Source organism: Agelaius phoeniceus, chromosome 19, assembly GCF_051311805.1.
Source record: "Agelaius phoeniceus isolate bAgePho1 chromosome 19, bAgePho1.hap1, whole genome shotgun sequence".
Classification (NCBI taxonomy): domain Eukaryota; kingdom Metazoa; phylum Chordata; class Aves; order Passeriformes; family Icteridae; genus Agelaius; species Agelaius phoeniceus.
Window position 1 is genome coordinate 1,506,119 of NC_135283.1, and position 22,425 is coordinate 1,528,543.

At 49.1% G+C, this 22,425-nt stretch overlaps 1 protein-coding gene across 2 annotated transcripts in view; it reads right to left on the reverse strand.

Moving 5' to 3' along the window:
• Positions 1–22,425, reverse strand: part of DNAH9 (dynein axonemal heavy chain 9) — a 161,040-nt gene that overhangs the window by 109,669 nt on the left and 28,946 nt on the right. For both annotated transcript variants that reach the window (XR_013184717.1, XM_077188209.1), the window contains 16 exons: positions 19,996–20,866; positions 19,229–19,359; positions 18,027–18,153; positions 15,060–15,212; positions 13,049–13,174; positions 12,543–12,782; positions 11,452–11,612; positions 10,705–10,861; positions 9,377–9,481; positions 7,476–7,633; positions 7,014–7,152; positions 5,538–5,825; positions 4,810–5,020; positions 2,543–2,670; positions 1,415–1,523; positions 461–608 (listed from right to left, as the gene is read on the reverse strand). Coding sequence is in view for 1 of the 2 variants with exons in the window: in XM_077188209.1 (XP_077044324.1) it covers positions 461–608; positions 1,415–1,523; positions 2,543–2,670; positions 4,810–5,020; positions 5,538–5,825; positions 7,014–7,152; positions 7,476–7,633; positions 9,377–9,481; positions 10,705–10,861; positions 11,452–11,612; positions 12,543–12,782; positions 13,049–13,174; positions 15,060–15,212; positions 18,027–18,153; positions 19,229–19,359; positions 19,996–20,866 (3,252 nt within the window). In the remaining variant the exon portion in view is untranslated. The remainder of the gene's footprint in view (positions 1–460; positions 609–1,414; positions 1,524–2,542; positions 2,671–4,809; positions 5,021–5,537; positions 5,826–7,013; positions 7,153–7,475; positions 7,634–9,376; positions 9,482–10,704; positions 10,862–11,451; positions 11,613–12,542; positions 12,783–13,048; positions 13,175–15,059; positions 15,213–18,026; positions 18,154–19,228; positions 19,360–19,995; positions 20,867–22,425) is intronic.

A 22,425-nucleotide genomic window follows, 5' to 3' on the forward strand; every position in this document is an offset into this window, starting at 1 on the left:
AAATAATATAATATAGTATAATATAGTATAGTATAATATAGTATAATATAGTATAGTATAGTATAATATAATATAGTATAATATAGTATAGTATAGTATAGTATAATATAGTATAGTATAATATAGTATAGTATAATATAGTATAATATCGTATAATATAATATAATATCGTATAATATAATATAATATAATATAATATAATATAATATAATATAATATAATATAATACAATATAATATAATATAATACAATATAATACAATATAATATAATATAATATAATATAATATAATATAATATAATATAATATAATATAATATAATATAATATCAGCCTTCTGACAATGAGGAGTCAATTCTCATCTCTCACCTCATCCTGGGAACCCTCACAACACCACCACAACAATCAATAACCACGACCCCGTGCCCTGTTGAGGACACACAGGCAGCCTGCAGGGGTACCTGGCTCTCAGGGTGTCCAGGCACACGGGCAGGTATTTGTCAAACAGAATGGTCAGGTTGGCCCTCTCCGACTGCACCTCCCGCCGGTCAATCCAGCTGCTCACGGGGGCGTTCCAGCCCAGGTCTGAGGGGTTGATGTACAGGATCCCTTGAGGTGCAGGAGAAGAGTCAAGGGTAAGGACACAGCAGGGGCTGCCCCTTTCTCCACCAGGAACTTTCAGGTACTCGCTGGAACAACTGAAACCCTGTCAAATGCACCCGGTCCCTCATTACCTGCCCCCTCCTCCTGCCCCACTGCAGAGGAGACACATTCACAGTGAAGAGATGCAACTCAGGAAACCAGGACACCTCTCAGGACCTGCCCCAAATTTGGAACATGGTGTTGCTCTGGGCACCAGACACCAGGGGTCACCTTCATTCCCCCTTCCCATGCACTGCTCCAAAAGCTCTTTGGGATAAAGGCGGCTGTCTCCTCATCAGCCTCACACAGAGCTGTGCAGGAGAGTTCTCTCAGCAGTGCTGCAGCCATGACCCCACAGCAGCAGTGGGCACACTCTGAGTAAACCCCTCCAGATGATGGCAGACCCCGAGTGAGGCTGGGCTCAGGATCCTCAGTGTGTCTGTGAGCGTCAGGAACACTCCCTGCACACCACAGGCAGCTGTGCTCCCAGCCTGGCAGCTTTCACAGAATCACTGGGCAGGGAGAGACCTTCAAGATCATCGAGTCCAACCCAGCCCCAACAGCTCAACCAAACCCTGGCCCCCAGTGCCACATCCAGGCTTTGTTAAACACACCCAGGGATGGGGACTCCACCACCTCCCCGGGCAGCCATTCCAGAACTTTATCACTCTTTCTGTAAACAGCTTTTTCCTAATATCCAACCTGTATTTTTCCCTTAAGACTGGCCAACAAAGGGCTGCAGAGAGTCCCAGGTGCAGCCCAGCAGGACTCACCTGCCCGGGACACGGTGGCCGGGGTGGCCGTGCGCAGGTGGCTGATCTCAAACAGCAGCCTCATCGTGGGGTTCAGAGGGATCCTCTCATTGCTGGCCAGGGTCAGCACCTGCAGACAGACAGACAGACAGCCTGAAGCTCTGCCAGGAACGGGAATGAAGAGTGTTCAGCACTTGGCACTGCTGGGCTTGGCTGCCCAGCCCAGCTCCTTGAGGCACAGCAGGACAAGGGGGGATTCTGCCCCTCTGCCCCATCCAGGCCAGACCCCACCTGCAGAGCTGCCCCAGCCCTGAGCCCAGCACAGGGAGGAGCTGGAGCTGCTGGAGAGAGCCCAGAGGAGGCACCAGGATGAACAGAGGAATGGAGCAGCTCTGTTACTTCTCAGGCTGAGAAAACTGGGGGTGGTCAGCCTGAAGAAGGATCTGGGGTGACCTTATTGTGGCCTTTTGGTACCTGAAGGGGCTCCAAGAGAACAGGAGAGAGACCTTGGACAAGGGCCTGGAGTGCCAGGACAAGGGGGAATGGCTCCCAGTGCCAGAGGGCAGGGATGGATGGGATTTTGGGAATTAGGAATTGTTCCCTGGCAGGGTGGGCAGGCCCTGGCACAGGGTACCCAGAGCAGCTGTGGCTGCCCCTGGATGCCTGGCAGTGCCCAAGGGACAGGGATTAGAGCAGCCTGGGACAGTGGAAGGTGTCCCTGCCATGGCAGGGGCTGGGATGGGGTGAGCCTTAAGATCCCTTCCAGCCCAAACCACTCTGTGATGGCAGGACATGATTTCTGACAGGCACAGAATGCTCCTTCTCTCTTCCACCACCCAGAATCCAAAGCACTTCCTCAGGGTGGGGAAAAGACAGAATTATGTACCTACCCTACCTCTAAAAGGCCTAAAGTTATGATCAGGACATTTGCAATTGCTCACATGCACTCCTCTCCAGAAAAGGGAAATTCCAAGGAAAACAAGCTCTCAGTTATTTCCCTCATGCACCATCGCCTTTATGCAATATTGTTTGGTGTGGCTGAAGAAACACAGCTGCATTATTCCAGGAGATGTTCTTACAATCTGCATTTCTCCCAGGCTGAATCACCCCTGACAAGGAATACCTGCTTCTTTACCTGACATCCATTACCTTATTATCATCCATCACAGTGTTCAGAGATTCAATCCACATTGGATCAATATCTCCATCTAGTACCATCCACTTGGGACCATCATGTGAGATGTTGGCCAGCTCTCTCATGATTGATGAAAACAGTCCTGGGAGGGTGACATGAATATGTTGATGAACACTGAAGTTGTCACCTGCTCTAACAGATTTTTCCAGCAACTTCCTAAAAATTATGCTTCCCCTTATATACATTCATAACTCTGCATCTGGACATAAATGATACTGTATAATGATATCTGCTTTGAAGAAAAAAATATTATCAGAGTTAGTATCACTGAGAATGATTGTGGGCCTACATGAGCTTCATTCCCACTGAAAACCATAAGACAAAGGAAAAATGAAGAGCAGATACTCAGAGAAAACAAACCCCACAAACTACACAATGCAAAAAAAACATCTGAATATGCCTTGGAAATTCTTACTTTTGGGGTTTTTTTTCCTGTGGCTTGAAGTATATCAGGAAAATCAAGATGCTTTAAACACTGGATCATGGCTTTAGTGAGACTGAGGGGAGAACAAGCCCAGACTGACATTGAGTGACAGAACAAAATGTCAGTAAAATCAAGGAGACAGAGAATATACAGAGTCTCAAGGGGAGTAAATAATGAATGCTAAGAAGAGTGAGAAGCTGGGAACAGAGCAGAAGTACTGCAGGGCAAATGAGAGCTCCACAAAACCATCACTCTCCTCCACACGAGGAAATACCTAGGGAAAGGCTGGTCTGCATGAAGGAACATCAGGCAAGCATTAAAAGCAGCCTCTCTCCTGGTGAATTGTGACAGGCATGCTTTTTGTTTCTCCAGGAGCAGCTACTCCCTCGTGACGCAGGTCAGGAGCCGCCGGTGGCACCGCACGACCGAAGCAAAGCTTGTGCAGAACAGCTCAGCCACACAGCTCAGAGGGGTCACGGATCAATGACACCTCCCTGCCTCTGCCTGGGCTCCATTCCTCACCCTGGACACAGCTTGGAAACCTCTCCAGCCCTGCCAGTGCCAGCAGCAGCTCCTGCCTGGGAGCATCACAACCACAGAGGCACCTGGAGGGAAGTGCCCCTCTCCCAGCCTCAGGCATCCACACCAGAGAGGGGTTTTGGGATTTGAAGAGAGACTTTGGATCTACAAATAACACTTTTAGGATTCCCTTGTGGGGCCTTTTTCCACCTAACATGTGCAAACTTCCCAGCTGCTGGCAGAAACGAGTGACAGGATGAACTCGGGAAGAGGTAAAGGAGGAGCTGATCCATCCTCTCTTGTCAGGCTGTGCTGAAAATGGCCTGGCTGCTCTTTGGCACCAAGAAACAACATTTCTAGGAATGGTTAATGCAGAAAATATCTGCCTTGGGCCATCAGAGAGGAGCCCTGTAAGGTCTCTTGGAACATTAGAGGATTAAGAACACTGGACAGCCACCTGCCAGTGTCTCTCCTGCTGTCCAGTGCCACCCACAGCCCCTGATCCACAACCCCCAACGTGCAGCTCTCTCTGCAGAGGGCTGGCTACATCCCACACTTCTCTCTGTCACTTTGATTTAGGGTCCCCAATCACAATAAAAAAGAAATTAACCCTGGCACTGGAGCGGAGCAGGGGGCAGGAGGGGTGGTGGCAGGGGCAGGGGAGGTGGTGGCAGCTCCTCTCCTGGAGACCTCTGGCCAAGGATGATTTATGGAGCTGTCCTCCCTCACCTCCCAGAACAGCCACACAGGGAATCAAAGCTGCCTTTCTGGATTAGTCACAAGCCAACGTTTGCACTCTGCATCTCTGTAATCTTTCAGCAGGTCTTAAATGCTCATCTCGTCCTCCTCAGGAGCAATCAGGATCAACAGCCTGGCAAACACCGTGTGCTGGAGATCAGGCAGGGATATTCGGTGGAAAAACACTTCTCAAATGCTGCTGGGAATAGAAACCTGGAAATGTCACTTTTGGGGGTCCCAGTGCACAGCACAGGGCAGGAGGGAATTCTCTTCCTTCAGCAGCCCAGCCCCAAAAACAACGTGTCTCAATTAGGAATTGGGAAGCGCTGGTGTTAACAAACATGATAATTATCCTTATGGCAAAAAGATAAATTCCCAAAAAGCTGTGACACCCTACATGTCCTTCCAACAGCAAACCCTCACACAGCTGGGAGCAGCACCTGGGCTGTGAGACCTGCACACAGAGACCCATCATCCACTCAGGAGCTTCATTAAAAATATCCCTTTTATCTCCAAATTCAGCCACGAAAGGACATTTACCATCTCTCCACTCCCTCGTTGCTGGGTTAATGATGCCAAAGAGCTCATCATTGGTGACTGCTTTGGGGTTGAGGTCTGTCCACACAGGCCGGCGCTTCATCCTCTGGTAGGTTTTGTGCAGGGACCTCAGCACCTGGGACTTGCCTGTGCCTGCAGCCCCCACCACGAACACGGAGTGCCGGACACTGAGCAGCTCCTCCAGCTGCACCACCTGGGGAAACAGCCCCAGAGCTGACAGACACACCAAAGTGAAGCTCAGATGTGCAAAATCTAAAGGAAAGAGTCCCTGTCCATGGCTCAGGGTTGGAATGAGATGTCCTTTAAGGTCCCTTCCAACCTAAATCATTCTGTGACATTAGCTCTCATTGGGGCTATTGTACAGAAATTTGTGACCCAGACACACGAAGGATTTGACTCCCAGTTTGGTCTGACTAGAATACAATAAAATATATAATATATAATATATAATATATAATATATAATATATAATATATAATATATAATATATAATATATAATATATAATATACTATATATATTATATATTATATATATTTTATATAACATGATATAATATAATATAATTAATATAATTAATTAATATAATTAATATAAAATCATAAAATAATAAATCAGCCTTCTGAGAACAAGGAGTCAAATTCTCATCTCTCACCTCGTCCTGGGGACCCTCACACCCCCACAACAGAGCAGAAAACCCCTGGGCCTTACTTTGAGCACAAAGTTGTCCTCGGGCTGCAGCCGCAGCTCCAGCACAGCCTCCTTCACCATGGCCTCAAAATCCAGGTCACGCTTCCGAGGCACATCCAGGGCAGGGAACAGGTCCCCAATCAGCCCCATGAACACTGGCACGTCGTCTGTCACGATTTTGGGGACGTTGAAGTCGCGGAGGGAGCGCATCAGGACCTGCTCCTCGGGCCGCTCGGGGTCCGCGCGCTTCAGGGCGCCCGCCACCACCAGCACCGACTTGATGGCCCGCAGACCCCAGTCGTAGTGGTCCTGCATGAGGGGGAGAAAGAAACAAATAAAAACAGGGGTGAGTTTATGCCTAGGCAGGGGTAAAAAGCAGAAGTCCAGCTGCCAGAGCAGTCAGCAATGGAAATGCAGACAAATTTGATATTTGTGTCATGGCCAGAGACCTCCACCAGCCTGAGTCACCTGGTCTCCATTTCACAAGGTGAGCTTCCCACCAGGGAGAGTCAAATAATTCATGGTTCATGCCATCACATGGGCTCAGAGCTGGCACTAAGCCAGCAGTAGGACTTGCACTCTGGAGACCTAAGGAATGTTTTCCCCTAAAACCTTGGCCTTTTTGCAGGTTAAGCAAGGCCTGCCAGAGCCCTGGATCTGCAGGAGCTAATGAGGTGGAGGGCTTGTTAGTCCATTCTGAGGCCTCAGACACTCAAATTTCTCCATCACCAGGTTACCAGGGACATTTGGTCCTGGGGACAGCCTACTAAGCAGGGGCAGGGAGGACACTGCTGGAAAGGAATCCTGGAGGAATCCAACAAGTAAATCCTTCTATCTGTGCTCCACTAAGACCCTGAAGAGCACAGCCCAACAGCTTGGCTGCTTTGTGTGGGAGGCCAAAGCTCCCACAGGGCCTCCAGCTGCACAGTACAAAGTTTCTGTGAGAAGGCAGAAACCCACCCCAGCTCATGCTGGCACAGCCAAGATCGGGTTTTCCATCTGGAGTCCTGATTCAACTCACCCCAGCTTTGATCTATGCAGACAATGCCAAGTTAGAATCTGATTAACCAGGGTTTTGCGCTGGAGGTGACCCTACATGGTCAACACTTGACATGACAGAGAAGTATTGAGTTGGACTAAGACAGGAACAGTGATCATGAACCCCTTGCAGGCAGGAGAATCAATAGGAGCTAAGAGAAAAAGCAAAGGGTCACTGCATACTACCCCAATCATAGTGGCATTTGAGGCTTTTGAAAAATCTCTCAAATTCAAAGATTAGTGAGGTTAATGCAGTTGGGTCAAATGCTTCCATCCCTGAAGATCCTCCAGGAGAGCAGATCGAAAATGTCATTGCTCTGATGATCACAAACCCTCCCTTGTCCCAGCAGCTGCCACAGAGGCAGGCAGCAACTAAAACCTGTGAAGCTTCAGCCATGGAGGTGCATGGCAGTGTCACATCCCTGATTTTGGGGATCCAGAGGACAGCAGAGGGCTCACCTGCTTGGACAGGAGCTCCTTGCAGAGTTGGTAGAGCGTGATGAACTTCCTGGCCAAGGCTCGGGCCTGGAGGAAGCCCTCAGCCACCAACATAATCTCACAGATCAGCTCAAAGTCTGGCACAACCATGGCACAGGGCCTAGGGAGACAGGCAGGAAAGGATTGCAGAGCAGGCATTGACTACAGAGCTTGAGGGCAGTGGATTTGTAGCTTTATCTTCCAGGTCCTCTCCAGTGAGCCACTGGAGGCTCTCCCAGCCTGCCCCCGCTGCCTTTTCCATGGCACAGGACAGAGCTACCTTGTCCTCCCTGCATTCCCTGATCCAGGCTTGGTGCACAAGGCTGAAACCATCTGTGAATCCCCAGTGCAAGTAAATTTCCCAACAAAATGAAGCCTGAATGTTCCAAAAGACAATTTCTGCCAGTTTCATCACACAGGTCACAAAACCTGATCTTGACTCACCTGAAGAGAGCTTTTAAATTCTCAGGTAGCTCGGTTCGTCCTGCATAACCAGGGTTCATGGTGATGAAAATCCCAACTGAGGGGACTAAGTTAATGTCTTCTCCAAGAAAATTGAAGGATTTCTTCTTCTCCCGGATGGCATCCTGCACACTCTTCACCTGGGGACCAAGGCAGTGCTGGTGTTCAGGTATGGAAACCCCAGCCAGCACTGCTGACCTCCCTGCACTTGGCCCATGATGAGTGGGGATTATCACTGCTCTGGTCTGGGTTTTACTGACCATATAAAGATTCTACACTGTTTAGGGTAAATCTGTGTGCCTCCCATCACAATCCAACTCTGACAAACAGAAAAGGGCTGAAGAGACTGGACAGTCAAACTGAAAAGAGTTCCAAGAGTTTGCTTCATAAGAGACTTTGCTGGTCTTTTCTACCTGTCTGATTGCAGCTTTGTTCTTCTCATCCCTCACTTTCCAAAGAGGTCCATTACAGCCAGACCACCTCACTGCCCACCTTCCATTCCCATGAGTGAGTCACAGAATCCCAGAATCAGCAGGCTGGAAGGGATCTTTCAGATCGAGTCCAACCCAGCTCCAACACCTCAACTAAACCATGGCACCCAGTGCTACATCCAATATTTTGTTAAAACATCCAGGGATGGTGACTCCCCCACCTCCCTGGGCAGATAATTCCAGTGCTTCATCACTCTTTCTGTAAAAAACTGTTGCTATAGGACACAAAATAAAATGACGTGAACACGCAGCTCCCCAAGGTAAAAAAGAGTGCTTTTAATTTCTGACTCCAACATTTATAGATTTCCAAAAGTGACAGTGGATTGGAGGGTGACAGTGCCACCTCTCCCATGACACTGGACAAACCAACAGCCCATCAAATTTCTCCTCCTCCATAAAAGAATGCAAAACAATGAGTTTTTAAATATAGTGCTTGAGAAAGTTCATTACAAGAATGCAAACATCAGAAGGCTTAGAAAATCCTAAAAAACCAGGGTGACAAAAAACGTTTTCCTGAACAGCAAACTCAGCCAGGTCGCCTCACTGCCCACCTCCCATTCCATTGCAGCCAGGCCTTCCTTCCTTGCTTCCCAAAGGAGCAGCTCCTTGCAGCCAGCTCACCTCCTCCATAACACCACTCCATCGGGGAGGAATCCATCTCTGCCCTAAACTCACCCTTTTGCCACCTTAAAGCAAAGCAATTAAGGGAGTTTCTCAGTGTGAGGACCCACACCGACAGGAGCTGCATGACTAAGGCAGCCAATTAACCATCACCATGGTTACCCTCCAACAGCAGCACAGGCGATGATGGAGTGACAGCCCTGCTCGCTCAGACACCATGCTCCAGCCAGGAGCCAGGGAATCATTAGCAGCTGAGTCATATCTGGGCTCCTTTTGTTTAGCTTCCCCTTTTATTTTAAGATCCTCAAAGACGTTTTTCAATGACAACTTTAAGCTAGAACCTGATGGGAGGGAAGTGGAGAGGGAAGGACACACAAACACCTGTACCTGCCTGGGATTTCTTTGGGACATCAGAGGAGGTACGATGATGAGACAAAGAGGGATGAAAGTGAGGAGTTCGTGGAGGGGCTCAGAACAATTCCTTTGACCAAGACATTTACAGAAGTTTAGAAACTTCTGGGCTCTAGACCTTAATTTCTGCAATGCCAAGCCCCAAAATGGGTCTGGAAAGAATTCAGCACCTCAGTCAAACACTGGGATCCCAAAATCTGCACTCACAGCTGACACTGGGGACCAGAAGAACATTGATGTTTTAGCAACTCAGTTTTCAGCACTGAAGTTCCCCCAGACTCAAATCCTTCTGTTCTGGCCCTGTGGGAGCGAGGGAAGGAAGGCTGGCTTGCATTTATCCACAAGCTTTTCTCCACTTACCTGTACAGCAACCACAGAAAGGACCTCAACTGAGATTCTGTTAAATTCATCAAAACAGCCCCAGGCTCCTGTCTGGGAAAGGCCTTTGTAAATATTCCCACAAGACTGAAAAGAAAAAATAAAATAAAATAAAATTACAAGAGTGAAATCACAAACAGAATCCACTCCAGCAAAAAATGGATTTGATTTCCCTGCCTGTTTATTTGTAGCAATTTACAGTCTATTGTGGGTATTTAGAAAGTGCAGGGGAGCAGCAGGCACAACTCAATTATAATATTTATAGCTCTGCACAGTTTGCCACTTGATTTGCTAATTGCCCTCTCTCGACAACTCTGCACTCTGGTTCCATCCAAAGGTCACCTGGGCTGAGTTACTGATGGCCCCACGTCCATGAGAGACCTCAGCTGGATGAAATATGGTCCAAGGCCACCAAACCCAGTGCCCTGGAGAGCACAGGGATCAGCACCATGAGCAGCAGAGGATCCTGAGGAACCAGGAGAGCTCTGTCCCCATGCCTAGGACAGGTGTCCTGTGGGTCTGGAGAGAGGGAATGGATCAGCACAGCCTCTGTCTCAACTGAACAGGCCAGAATTCGTAAAGAATTTCATGTGGAACTTAACTCCAGAAGGGAAGGGAGCAGGGCAGAGAGCACAGCTCAGCTCTCCTCCTCCTCCAGAACCTTGTGCAAGTCTCAGAGACAAAAAGAAGGAGGAGGATGAAAAGCTGCTCAGCAGGAAGGGAGGCAGCAGGGATGAGAGAAGAGGGGATGGATCAGAGCAAGCCCAGCTGGGTAACTCCCACCCTGCAGGTTCCAGGGGCCCTGAGCAGCCCCAGTCTGGGGGGAGCAGCACGGTGGTGTTGTGAGGATTTTAGGAGGAGGTGAGAGATGAGAATTTGACTTTCTGTTTTCAGAAGGTTGATTATTTTATGATATTACTATATTATTCTATATTTTACTATATTATAATATTATACACTATAATATTATATACTGTTCTATAATATACTGTACTATACTATAATATACTATACTATGATGATATAATATAATATAATATATAATATTCTAAAACTATACTAAAGAAAGAGAAAGGATTTATCAGAAGGCTAGAAAGGAATGAATAATAAAAACCTGTGACTGACTCAGAGAGTCTGACACAGCTGGCTGTGATTGTTTATCTAAACATGTAAATTATTTTTAACTAATAGCCAATCTCCAGACCACATTCCAGAAGAGCAAAACATAGAGAAGCTGAGGCTTCTCATATTTCCAGGACAAAAAATCCTGATGAAGGGATTTTTCTGAAAACATTAGGGAAACACAGCACCTTGTAGTCCATCTGCTCGGAGCAGTTGAACACGTAGACCATGATGCCCAGGGCTCGGCCCAGGTCCTTGGTGGTCTCTGTCTTGCCAGTGCCAGCAGGGCCTGCAGGAGCCCCACTCATGGTCAGGTGCAGGGACTGGGTCAGGGTGATGTAACACCTGCACAGGATGAGGGAAAAGGGAAAGAGACTGAGCTGGGTCAGAGGAATGGCAGATTTGTCTTTACAAACAAGCTTTACAAAAATAAAGCTTATCTCTAACTAAAATCTTAGCTCCTCAAAACTTTAAGGAATTTAGAGATTTTATTGTCTCATTGTGGTGGTGTTCACAGGGGTCTCACAACGAGGGAAGAGATGAGAATCTTGACTCTATGTTTCACAAGGCTGATTTATTATTTTATGATATAGATTATATTAAAAGAAAAATATATATTAAACTATATTAAAAGAATAGAAGAAAGGATTTCATCAGAAGGCTTGAAAATAATAGAAAGGAATGATAAAATCTTGTGACTGACCAGAGAGTCCAAAACAGCTGGACTGTGATTGGCCATTAATTAGAAACAACCACATGAGCCCAATCCCAGATGCACCTGTTGCATCCCACAGCAGCAGATAACCATTGGTTACATTTTGTTTCTGAGTCCTCTCACTTCCTCAGGAGAAAAAACCCTATTGAAAGGATTTCTCATGGAATATGTCTATGACATCTCATAACCAGCAGCTCAGGTGGCACCAGCAGGGCCTCACCTGTCGGTCAGGGGGGTGATCACCAGCCGGGGGGTGTTGCCCAGGTACTCGTAGCAGTAGAGGAACTGAGCATCACAGATGTTGGCCCAGCAGTGCCGCTCCTCGTCCGACCAGCGGTGCCGCAGCTGCGCCAGCCACACGAAGGCCTGGCCATTGTCCACCTGCAGAGTGGCACCAGGGAGGGCAGGGGGTGCCTTCAGTCCTGGCTTTCATGGTTTTCAGATTCTGTGCTGCCTAGGTGTGTAGCTCTGAGCTTTGTGTTAAGTGTTAGTAAGTTTTCTTTACGAGGTAGGTTGACAAAATAATCCTTTTCCAGCTTGGGACTAAGGAAGATCGATACAAGCTTTAGGCCCAAAATGCATAAACAATGGGGAACTGAGAGAGCAAACAAAGAGGATGGGACTTCATGACCTGGAGCTGTAATTGGACAATTAACCACAATATGGAAATGGACCAAAACTTATAAAAGTGTGAAAACTCCTGACTGGGACCCATCTTGGGTGTAGCCACATCTGGGCTCTTGCACTACCTAAGGTGTATCCCCTAAAGGCCTTTAAATAAATCCCTGCTTTATTCTTTTAGCTCTGTCTAGTCTCTGTCCCAGGTCAGCCTCTCTAGGCATCAGTTCTGGCACCCCAGATGGGACAGAAGGCATCTGCAAAACCCCTGGAGTAGAGGAACACCCAACTCCTGCACTCCACTCCTGCCAGTACTCCCAGGGAAGCCCAGCTGCAGGCCAGAAGGTATCAGAGCCAAAGTCCAGGTTGGACAGGGCTTGGAGCACCCTGAGATGGCAAAAGGTGTCCCTGCCCATGGCAGGGGTTGGAATGAGAAGAGCTTTAAGGTCCCTTCCAACCCAAACCATTCTGTGAGTACGCGAGGACAGGCAGTGTGGGAGTGGTGGACAAATCCCAAGAGATTCCCTGTGGGCCCACACCAGAGCAAGAAAGCTACAGAGAAGAAAATGCCAAATACTTTTTCCTATGGCCCTGCTGCGGCAGGCAGTGCCCCCAGTGCCTGTCCCTGGTCTGTCCCTCCACGATCTCCCCCTCCATGCCCAGCATGGCTCACACTGAGCTGGGAACACCAACCTTCTGTGCTATCATCTTGGCCACCACGTCCCGCGCGTGCACGTCGATGGTGCAGATGGTCATGATCTTCTGCCTGTCGCCCCTGGAGAGCTGCCCCAGCAGCATGGTCACCAGCGTGTTCAGCTGGGCCACTTGCTTCTTGTGGTACTCCTTCATGGCCTTCTCGTAGCCTTCCTTCATCCTGGAGAAGGCCATGCCCACCTCAGCTGTCCACCAGATCTGGGTGCAGCAGAGAGCCACCTGGGGAAACAGAGTGGCTCAAGAGCAGGGCAACACCAGGCTTTGCTTACCTCTGAGAGGGTCTGACCCATGGGGAGGTCAGGGATGAGGCATCCCTGATGTGAAATGAAGTTTTGTTATACAGTATCTCAGCAGGCAGGATAGCAGGGATCCATTTTACATCCATTGAAATTCCCATCTTGGGCATCACACCCTTCCTCTTTTCCCTGGACAGAACCACTCCCATCCACAGCCCAGACCCCTCTGGAAGCAGGGCAGGGCAGTACCTGGGCAGGGTGGTCAAAGAGCCACTGCTCCCTGGGCTTGTCCTCGTAGGCCGCCACAGCCGCGCCCATCCCGTCCCTCACCGTGGCCCTCATGGTGTCCAGCAGGCGACCCAGCCACACCTCCACCTGCAGAAGGGGTTAAATCCCAGAACACTGCTGCTTTTCACCCCTGGGTGATGAGGGATGATCCCAAGAACATGCCTGCCATCCCTCATCCCTCAGCTGTGAGTGGGACAAGCAGCTCAGCTCTCCAGTCAGTGTCCTCCTCCAGACTGGAGGGCTCAGCCATTTCTGCGCCCATCCTGTCCCTCACCGTGGCCCTCATGGTGTCCAGCAGGCGACCCAGGCACACCTCCACCTGCAGAAGGGGTTAAATCCCAGAACACTGCTGCTTCTCATCCCTGGATCATGAGGCATGATCCCAGGAATGCCTGCCATCCTTCAGCAATGAGGGGGACAAGCAGCTCAGCTCTCCAGCCAAACAAACCTAAGGCCTCCTCCAGACTGGGGGGCTCAGCCATTTCTGCACCCATCCTGTCCCTCACTGTGGCCCTCATGGTGTCCAGCAGGCGACCCAGCCACACCTCCACCTGCAGAAGGGGTTAAATCCCAGAACACTCCTGCTTTTCACCCCTGGGTCATGAGGGATGATTCCAGGAACATGCCTGCCATCCTTCAGCAATGAGGGGGACAAGCAGCTCAGCTCTCCAGCCAAACAAGCCTCAGACCTCCTCCAGACTGGGGGACTCAGCCATTTCTGCTCCTGCAGGATCAGCATCTCCTCCCAGAGAGGTTTTTTGTGGAAATCCAGCTGGAGGAGGAACCACAGTGAACTCCACTGAGGAGCAATTGAGCTCAGCGTGTTCCAGCTCCAGGCCATGGCAGAGTCACCCGTGGGATTGGAGCACAATCTGCCAGCAGCAAGAGAAGGCTGGGAACACAATTCCTGCTGAATTTAGTATTTCACAATTCCTGCTGAATTTAATATTTAGTATTTTAGAGAGGAGAGTTTAAATGCCAAGTGTCATCACTGGGGAGCTCAGAGCTGGTATTACCTACTTTAGCTTCCTTTAACAGTCCATGGAGAAAAGTGCAGCTACAGGGACAGAAAAGCTGAGCAGTAATTTGATTCTTAAATTTTGTACTTAAACTCGTCCTACGAAATAAGATTTGGAAAACAGGGGAAAAACCCTTTTCTTTCCAAAGGTATCCGTGCAGAAGTACTATGGAATAATTTAATCTGTTTTCAGTCTGCATCCCCTCCCAGCTGGGAGGGTAGGAGTAACCTTCAAAACATCTTTCAGGAATTAAAATTAAAAAGCCCAGTAAAGAACAGGCCAGAGCCCTTCCTCACACCATGGGCTGTGGGGACCCATCCAGAGCACGACTAGAGCTGTGGTGAAAGCAAGGATTAAGTTCCACACCAGCTCTTCCAGCTTTTCCCATAGAGGCAGTGCAGTGGAACTCTGTAAGGCCTTGGCTGTTCCTGTTATATTTTCTGAAAAATTCCTTCGCCAGGATTTCTTCTCCTGGGAAGCTGAGAAGCCTCAGAGAAAAATGAAAACAATAATTATCTGATTTTCTTCTCCTGTGTTTTGCTGCTTTGGAATGTGGTTGGAGATGGTTTATCCAACATGTGAATTGTTTTTACTTAATGAACAATCACAGGCCAGCTGTGTCGGGACTCTAGAAAGTCACAAGTTTTTCATTATAATCTTGTTAAACCTTCTGTAAGTATCTTTTCTCTATTCTTTAGTATAGTTTTAATATAGTATTCTTTTATATTATTAAATATAATTTTATATTATTATATAATATCATAAAATAATAAATTTTATTATATTTTAACCTTCTTAAATTTTGACCTTCTAAAAACATAGAGTCAAATTCATCTTTCTTCCCCACAACGAGGGACCCCAAAAATACCACACTTGGCCAGGGATGCCCACCCAAGGGGGGGTGGGAGCAGGTTCCACCAGGCAGCTTGGACACACAAGGTCTCCCCTCTCACCTGCCCACTGCAGTCACAGGGTTCACTGAACTGGACATATTCCTCTTCTCTGCTGTACATTCCCAGGCCAACCTTGGTTGTCTTCTCCTCGGAGTCCACCTGGAATTTCAGCCTGGCCAAGTTGTCAAAGAGTTTGGAAAGGTGACGCTGCACCTGCCAAAGGGATTGTGCCAATGAGGTGAGGGGGACAAGACCCAGAATCACAGAATAATGAGCTTGGAAGAGACCTCAAAGATCATCGAGTCCAACCTGTGCCCTAACACTCAACCAGACTCTAGCACCAAGTGCCATGTCCAGGCTTTTTAAACACTTCCAGAGGTGGTGATTCCACCACCTCCCTGGGAAGAGCATTCCAGTGCTTTATTATTCTTTTGGTGAAAAATTTCCTCCTAATATCCAACCTATCCCTTCCCTGAGGTAGCTGGAGACTGTGTCCTCTGGTTCTGTCAGAGACCAACCCCACCTGTCTGCAGCCTCCCTTCAGGAAGGTGTAGAGAGCAATGAGGGCACCCCTGAGCCTCCTCTTCTCCAGGCTAAACAGCCCCAGCTCCTTCAAACGTTCCTCACAGGGTTTGTGTTCCCAGCCCCTCTCCAGCCTCGTTGCCTCCTCTGGATGTGCTCAAGTATCTCCACGTCCCTCCCAAACTGAGGGGCCAGAGCTAGACACAACACTCAGGATCAAGGACCAGTACAGGCAGAGCAGAGGTGTGACAGCCACAGTCCTGCTCACAAAGAATGACCTGGACACCTTGGCAGCACCACATCTTCTCATTTGTAGCCAGGATGGTGCCAACAGGAGCCTCTTGCTGTCCTTCTCAGGAGCTGGATTTGATGATCCTGGTGGGTTCCCTCCAGCTCAGGCTATCCTATAATCCATCCTATGGCTTGTTTGCCCAGTTCTCACTCCCTGCCCCACAGAGGATTCCAGCCCCTCCTCAGGAGCTGTCCCACAGGTGGCCAAATCAGTTTCTTACCTGGCTGAATCCGAGGAGGTGCCAAGTGGATTGAGAAGCAAAGGACACTCAGCTTCCCCACCAGGACAGGCACACATCCTTTCCAATTGTACACAAACCATGGGATCCTGTTTTACCCCTGCAAGAGGGCAGGCTCAGCAACCCCCAGTGTCCTCTCCCAGCCCCTGGCCACTCTGCAGGGCCTTGGCTGTGCTCCAGCCCTCGACACAGCTCTGCCACCAGAGCCCAGAATGCACCTGAACCTGCACCAGCTCAATACCCAGTTCAAGTGGATAATATCATTGTCTATTTAATCCTCCTTTAGGAATTATCAGGCTTTGAAACTACAGTGGAAAGGCTGAGAGCGTATCCGTGTATGATCCTGCCTGACATTTACTTTGATTTTACTGCAAATAGTTTTGAATAACAGAAAGCACCAGGAATTTCTCCTTACTCCGTGGAGCATTTCAGCACAGCAGCTTTTCTCTGCTTCCTGTGTTCTCTTTCTCTCTCTCCATTTTAAGCATCAATCAGCTGTGTATTTATGACACTCTGTGGGCTGAAATCACCCAGCAGCAGCAAACAGATCCAAGCTGAGTTAAAGGTTAGTGGCAACAAGAGCATTTCCAAGCCTGCCCCATTCACATCCTGACACAAATGCTGAAAAGGAGGAAAAACTTAAGGAGGCTGAGGTTGCTCACTGCTAAAAGGTAGAATAAGGAATTGATTCCTTACCCAACAGGCTCCATTTGCTGTGGACACTTTGATTTGGTTCCCACACCAACCTCAGGATTATTGATGCCTCCCAAAGCAGGCCGGGCAGGGCATGGCATTGCCAGGCTAAGGGGCTGAGGCTCCCTGACAGCAGCTCCACATGGAACAGCACCTGCAGGACTGAACCCTCTGAGCTCTGCCCACAGGGGACAGAGGGTTCTGATCCCTGGCCATGGGGGGAAGGCGACTGGGAAGCCATTTCCTACAACAGGAGGGTCACTGCCAGCTCCTCCTTGGGATGATCCAGCAATCCTGCCCAGCCAGGAGGAGGAATGGTGTGCTTGGGAGGAGCAATGGTGTGTTTGGGAGGAGCAATGGTGTGTTTGGGGGATTTGGGAGGAGCAATGGTGTGTTTGGGGGATGTGGGAGGAGCAATGGTGTGTTTGGGAGGAGCAATGGTGTGTTTGGGGGATTTGGGAGGAGCAATGGTGTGTTTGGGGGATGTGGGAGGAGCAATGGTGTGTTTGGGAGATTTGGGAGGAGCAATGGTGTGTTTTGGAGGAGCAATGGTGTGTTTGGGAGATTTGGGAAGAGGAATGGTGTGCTTGGGGGATTTGGGAGGAGGAATGGTGTGTTTGGGGGATTTGGGAGGAGCAGTGGTGTGTTTGGGGGGATTCCCCACACCTGGCATTCAGAGCCCATCCCAGAAACCCAGTGCAGGGTCAGACAGCACCTGGCCACAGCCACTGCCTGACCTGGCTGCTCAGCTCCTGCAGGCTGTGCTCATCCCTGCCCTGCCATCAGGACATCCCAAAGCCTTTGCAGGGGGAAGGAAGAGGCACTGCCTGGAAATTGCCTCTTCTGCCTAAAAAAATTAGCCCTCTATAAGCCACCAGTGCTCAGCCCTCCCACACTGGAATGCCCAACCTGGGGCTCTTTGTTTGGTGCCATTCCAGGCTGGGATCCAAGGTCAGCAACAAGTTTTGGATGAGATCTTCATGGAAGTCATTTTCCTGCAACCTTGCTGTATCCCAGCAGGAGCAAAGCCCTGTTTTTATGGCACAAAGCCCACAGAGGGGCTCTCTGAACCTGCCATGAGCATCCCCAGGGTCAGATCACACAACACCTGGGGCAGGGCTGCCTGTCAGCAATGGCAGGTGGAGATCAGCTGTGAAGGAGTTGTTAATCCACATAGGATGGGAGAAAATCCCTCCAGAAAGGACACTGGGGAGAGTCCCAGGACAACACCTTCCACTGTGACACTCCTGCAAATGCAAAGGTGGCGCAGCACAAGCCTTACCAGATGTGGGTTGGTGCCATTGGAAAGAATATCCAGTAAATCTGCAGAAGAAATGAAGTAAAATCTGGGAAAAGCCAACCTTTTCATGTCCAAATATTCAGCCAAAGCCTTCTCACACAGAGACAACCTGGGGAGACAAAGCAGAGCCCGGTTCACCCGGTTCAGGTGGGTGAATACCCTGCCATGCTTCATGCTGCCCTCATCACACAGGTTCTCCCCACCATGGGGAAATGCCAGGCACGAGCTGAGCCTGCAGGCTGCTCCTGCCCCCAGCCCTGAACAAAGCACAAGGGAACTCACAGCTCACTCTACTCCAGGGGTCAAACACCCAGGAGTCAGGGCAGCCTGATGAAAAAGCAGCAGCACAAGGGGAAGAAGAGGTTGGAAAGGTTTGCAGTCTGACCCGCTGCTTTAGACAAGCTCATAGCTGCCACAGGTGGTGGCATCCACTGGGATGAACATTTCCAGAGCTGCTTTTATTCTAATGAGCCACATTTTAAAGTCTGATTCCAACCAACTCAGCTTTTTGTGTTTGCAAAGCATGAAAGGAAAGTTGTTTGCTCCGATCTAAAATGAATCTTGCAGTGTTCACATGCTAAACTGCTGCTGAGCTTACAAAGTTCCTAAATAACATTCTCTGTGAGGAACATTGGCCTTGTTCGATTGAAAATAAAATAAAATCCCTATTTGAAATGGAGAGCTGCTACTGACACAACAGCTTAGCATGGACTTTGAAGTGGTTTTCAGGCAGATTCATATGTTAAGTGAGAAGTGTCTCCATCCCAGGGCACTCAGGTCTGTCTCAGGGAGCTGTGTTATGCCTCAAGGGTACACAGGGATCATTTTGTAAATTAAATGGGCTCAGCTCTGCTTTTTTTGATCACAAAATCACAGGAGGGTTTGGATTGGAAGGGAGCTCAAAGCCCAACCTGTCCCAGGTGCTCCCAGCCCTGCCCAACCTGGTCTTGGGCACTGCCAGGGATCCAGGGGCAGCCCCAGCTGCTCTGGGCACCTGTGCCAGGGCCTGCCCACCCTCACAGGGTGATGGGTCACAAACACAGAGACTTGAGACAGATCAGAAAAGCTGGAGATTTGTGACTGCAGAGGAAGCAGAGCCTCAGTAAAAGCCTCAGAGCACAGGTTCAGCTTCTCATGGCTGATCCCAGCCTCTGACAAAACCCTGGGACTGATGCTCTACCTACCTGCTCTGGATGTCCTCCAGCTGTTGGGACAGACCTGGTTTATTGGTGGCTTCAACCACATTTGGGGTTTTCTGAACTTCATTGGCCAGCTCTTTAAAATCCACATCAATGCCTTCAAAACGTTTGGAGTCCTACAAAGGGACACAAAGGACACAGCAACGTTCTCTGGGTGTGCTGAGAGATCCCATCCTTTGAGAGCTGCCTTTGGGGTGAGGGCAGAGCTCCTCCCTTCACCAGTGAAGGGCTTGTTCCTGCTCAGCATGGCTGGGAGCCTGGAACAACACTGGGAGCTGGGCTGGAGGCACCTGAGGAGCTCCCCAGAGCAGGAGCAGGAGAAGAGCTGCTCTCCCCCAGCACCAGAGTGGAAGGAAAGAAAGGGAAAGCTGCCAAAGCTGCCTGGGCCAGCTCTGTTTGATGATTTGCAGTGTCTGAGCAATGACCTCAGTCCTCTCCCCTCTGAAGGAAGAGGGAACATGTCTGCAGCACTGAAGGAAGGCAGCAGCTCTCACTCAGCACCCAGGAGCTCTGTGTTTGCCATGCAGTGCTGCAAGGGAGAAGATCAGCCCCTCAGCATGGCTCAAGCACAGCCTGGGGTACAAATCCATCCTTGGGGAGCAATCAGAGCACTGAGAGAGCCTCCAGAGGAGCGAGGCAGCAGGAGAACAGCCCTGCTTTGGGGGATTTGGCACCATAGATAACCCCATTTAATAATGAAGCCTCTTCTTCAACACTTCCCAAGCAGGAATTTGGGATTTGGGGGCTCATACCTGGGGCAGCTGTGCCCTGATGTCCTCTGAGCCTATGAAAATGCTCTCCAGGTGAGACCACGTGCGCTGCACCTCGAACCACAGGGAGATGATGGAGTCAGCAGTGGAGAGCTTTCTCTGCCAGGCAGACACCTCCTCCAGGAAGAAGGCAATGTACTTGGAGGACATTAAATTCTGCAGCTGCACCTGGTTGTCCTCTAGAGTTTCAATGAGCTCCTCATCTGACTTCAGCAAGGGGGTGTGGGTGCGGGGGTGAGGCTCGTACTGAAACTCCCTGGAGCTCCAGGTCACCCTCAGCTCCTTCAGCACCTTCTCCATGCTCATTTCTCTCACTGCTTTGTCCACAATGCCATGGACCTCCCCCTCAAATTCATGCAGGTTGAGCTTGAGGAGGTCAGCCAGGGTGGTGTCCGAGTCCATCACAAACCTCACGCCCGTCACCTGCATCAGCTGGTTCCAGTGCCTCTCCCTGATGGCAGGATTTTGAAGTTCTGCCACAGCCTTGAGGGCTGTCAGCATGTTCTTCACCTTGCTGTCCAGCCCGCTGAAAGCATCCCACGCCCTCATCTCCTTGTCCAAATTCCGAATCTCTCTTGCAAACTTCTTGCACTCCAGATCCATGTTCTCCACGTTAATGTCCACCCATCTGGTGGTCTGCCAGTCCTCAAGGCTGGTGTTCACCAGGGAGATCATGTCCCAGAGCTCTTTGAGCAGACACAGCTCCCTCCTGCACTGCTTCAGCTGTTTGTACTCCGGCACCATGACTTCAAACAGACCAGCTGATTCATAAATCGAGGTCATGGCTGACTCCATCTCTTTAATCTCCATGTGCTTTGCATCCAGCAGTTGATAAGGCTTTTCGGTGTCAAACCTAGAAATAAACGTTTATTCTTCATAAGTGACATTGTAACAACTTCTAAAGGACCCATAAAACAAACAGAGCCTCTGAGAGCCACAGGAGAGATGAAAGGTCTCTACTACACCCTGATGGCTGAGCCATGTGGCACTGCTGACACCACCCAAACCCAGCCTCTTCCAGGGACACAGCACTGCAGGCACAGCAGGGAGGAGAGCTGTGCATCACCAGGACATGCAGGTGATGCCTTCAGATTTCAGCTTTTATATTTTTCAAATCCTCTAGCGCATTAGCACATAGCTATGAACTCCATAAAAGTGTAGATAACTGCCTTCACATCTTGGTCAGACAGAACAATCCCTCTGGGCCTGAGATCCAAGGACACACCACAGCCTCACCCTAGAAAAGCATAAACAAAAGTGAATTGTGGGGAGCAAACTGGGGAATATGACTTCATTAGCTGAAGATGTAAGTGGAGGATTAACCCCTGATCTGCCAACAGACCAAACTTATTTCTGTCTGAAAAACTGGCTACCATTATTCATCCTGGGTGCAGCCTCTGTGAGGCTTTGGCTGTCCAAGGGGAAGCTATGGAAGGCCTTTAATAAAGACCCACTTTATTCTCTAACTCTGTCCAGTCTCTGTTCTAGGAAGCCACTCCAGGGCATCACAGGGATGAGCTCTTCTGTCTGTAGGCTCAGAATCACAGAATCACAGAATAATCAGGTTGGAAAATCTAAGATCATCGAGTCCAACCTATGCCCTAACACCTCAACCAGACTCTAGCACCAAGTGCCATGTCCAGGCTTTATTTAAACACTTCCAGAGATGGTGATTCTGCCACCTCCCTGGGAAGAGCATTCCAATACTTTATTATTCTTTTGTGAAAAATTTCTTCCTAATAACCAATCTATCCCTTCCCTGACATAGCTGGAGACTGTGTCCTCTGGTTCTGTCAGTGCTGCCTGGTGGGAGAGACCGACCCCACCTGTCTGCAACCTCCCTTCAGGAAGGTGTAGAGAGCAATGAGGGCACCCCTGAGCCTCCTCTTCTCCAGGCATGTTGGAACCCAGGACATTCCTCTGGCTGTCCTGGAGGACTCAAGACCCTGGCAGGGGGCTCAGAGACCTTGGCACGGAGTCAAAAACACCTGTGCCTTCCATTTTAACCCATGGAAAAAACAATTACCAACTTTGTGCAAAGAATTACAAGCCACAAGAGTCTGAATAGAATGATAGTTAATTTATCATCAGGTGAAAATGTAGAATTTTAAAGTTTTTAAAATGGGAGTCAGGAGGCAAGATGGAGGAATCTAGATGTGTCCACCCTTTCTCCTTCTTCTTCTTGTCCTCCATCTTCTGCTGTGATAAAGTAGCATTAAAGATTCTAAAGTAGCACTTTTAGATTAGTTTGGAGTAAACACAAACTGTCTAACATAAGTGATAAGTATTAAAAAATTATTATAAATAAAGTACACATAGTTTTTAGTATAAAAAGATAACACCACCCTGAGGGCAGTCAGTGTGCCTCAACCTGACCTGCTGAACAAACTTCTGCAGATCCAAAAAAGCATG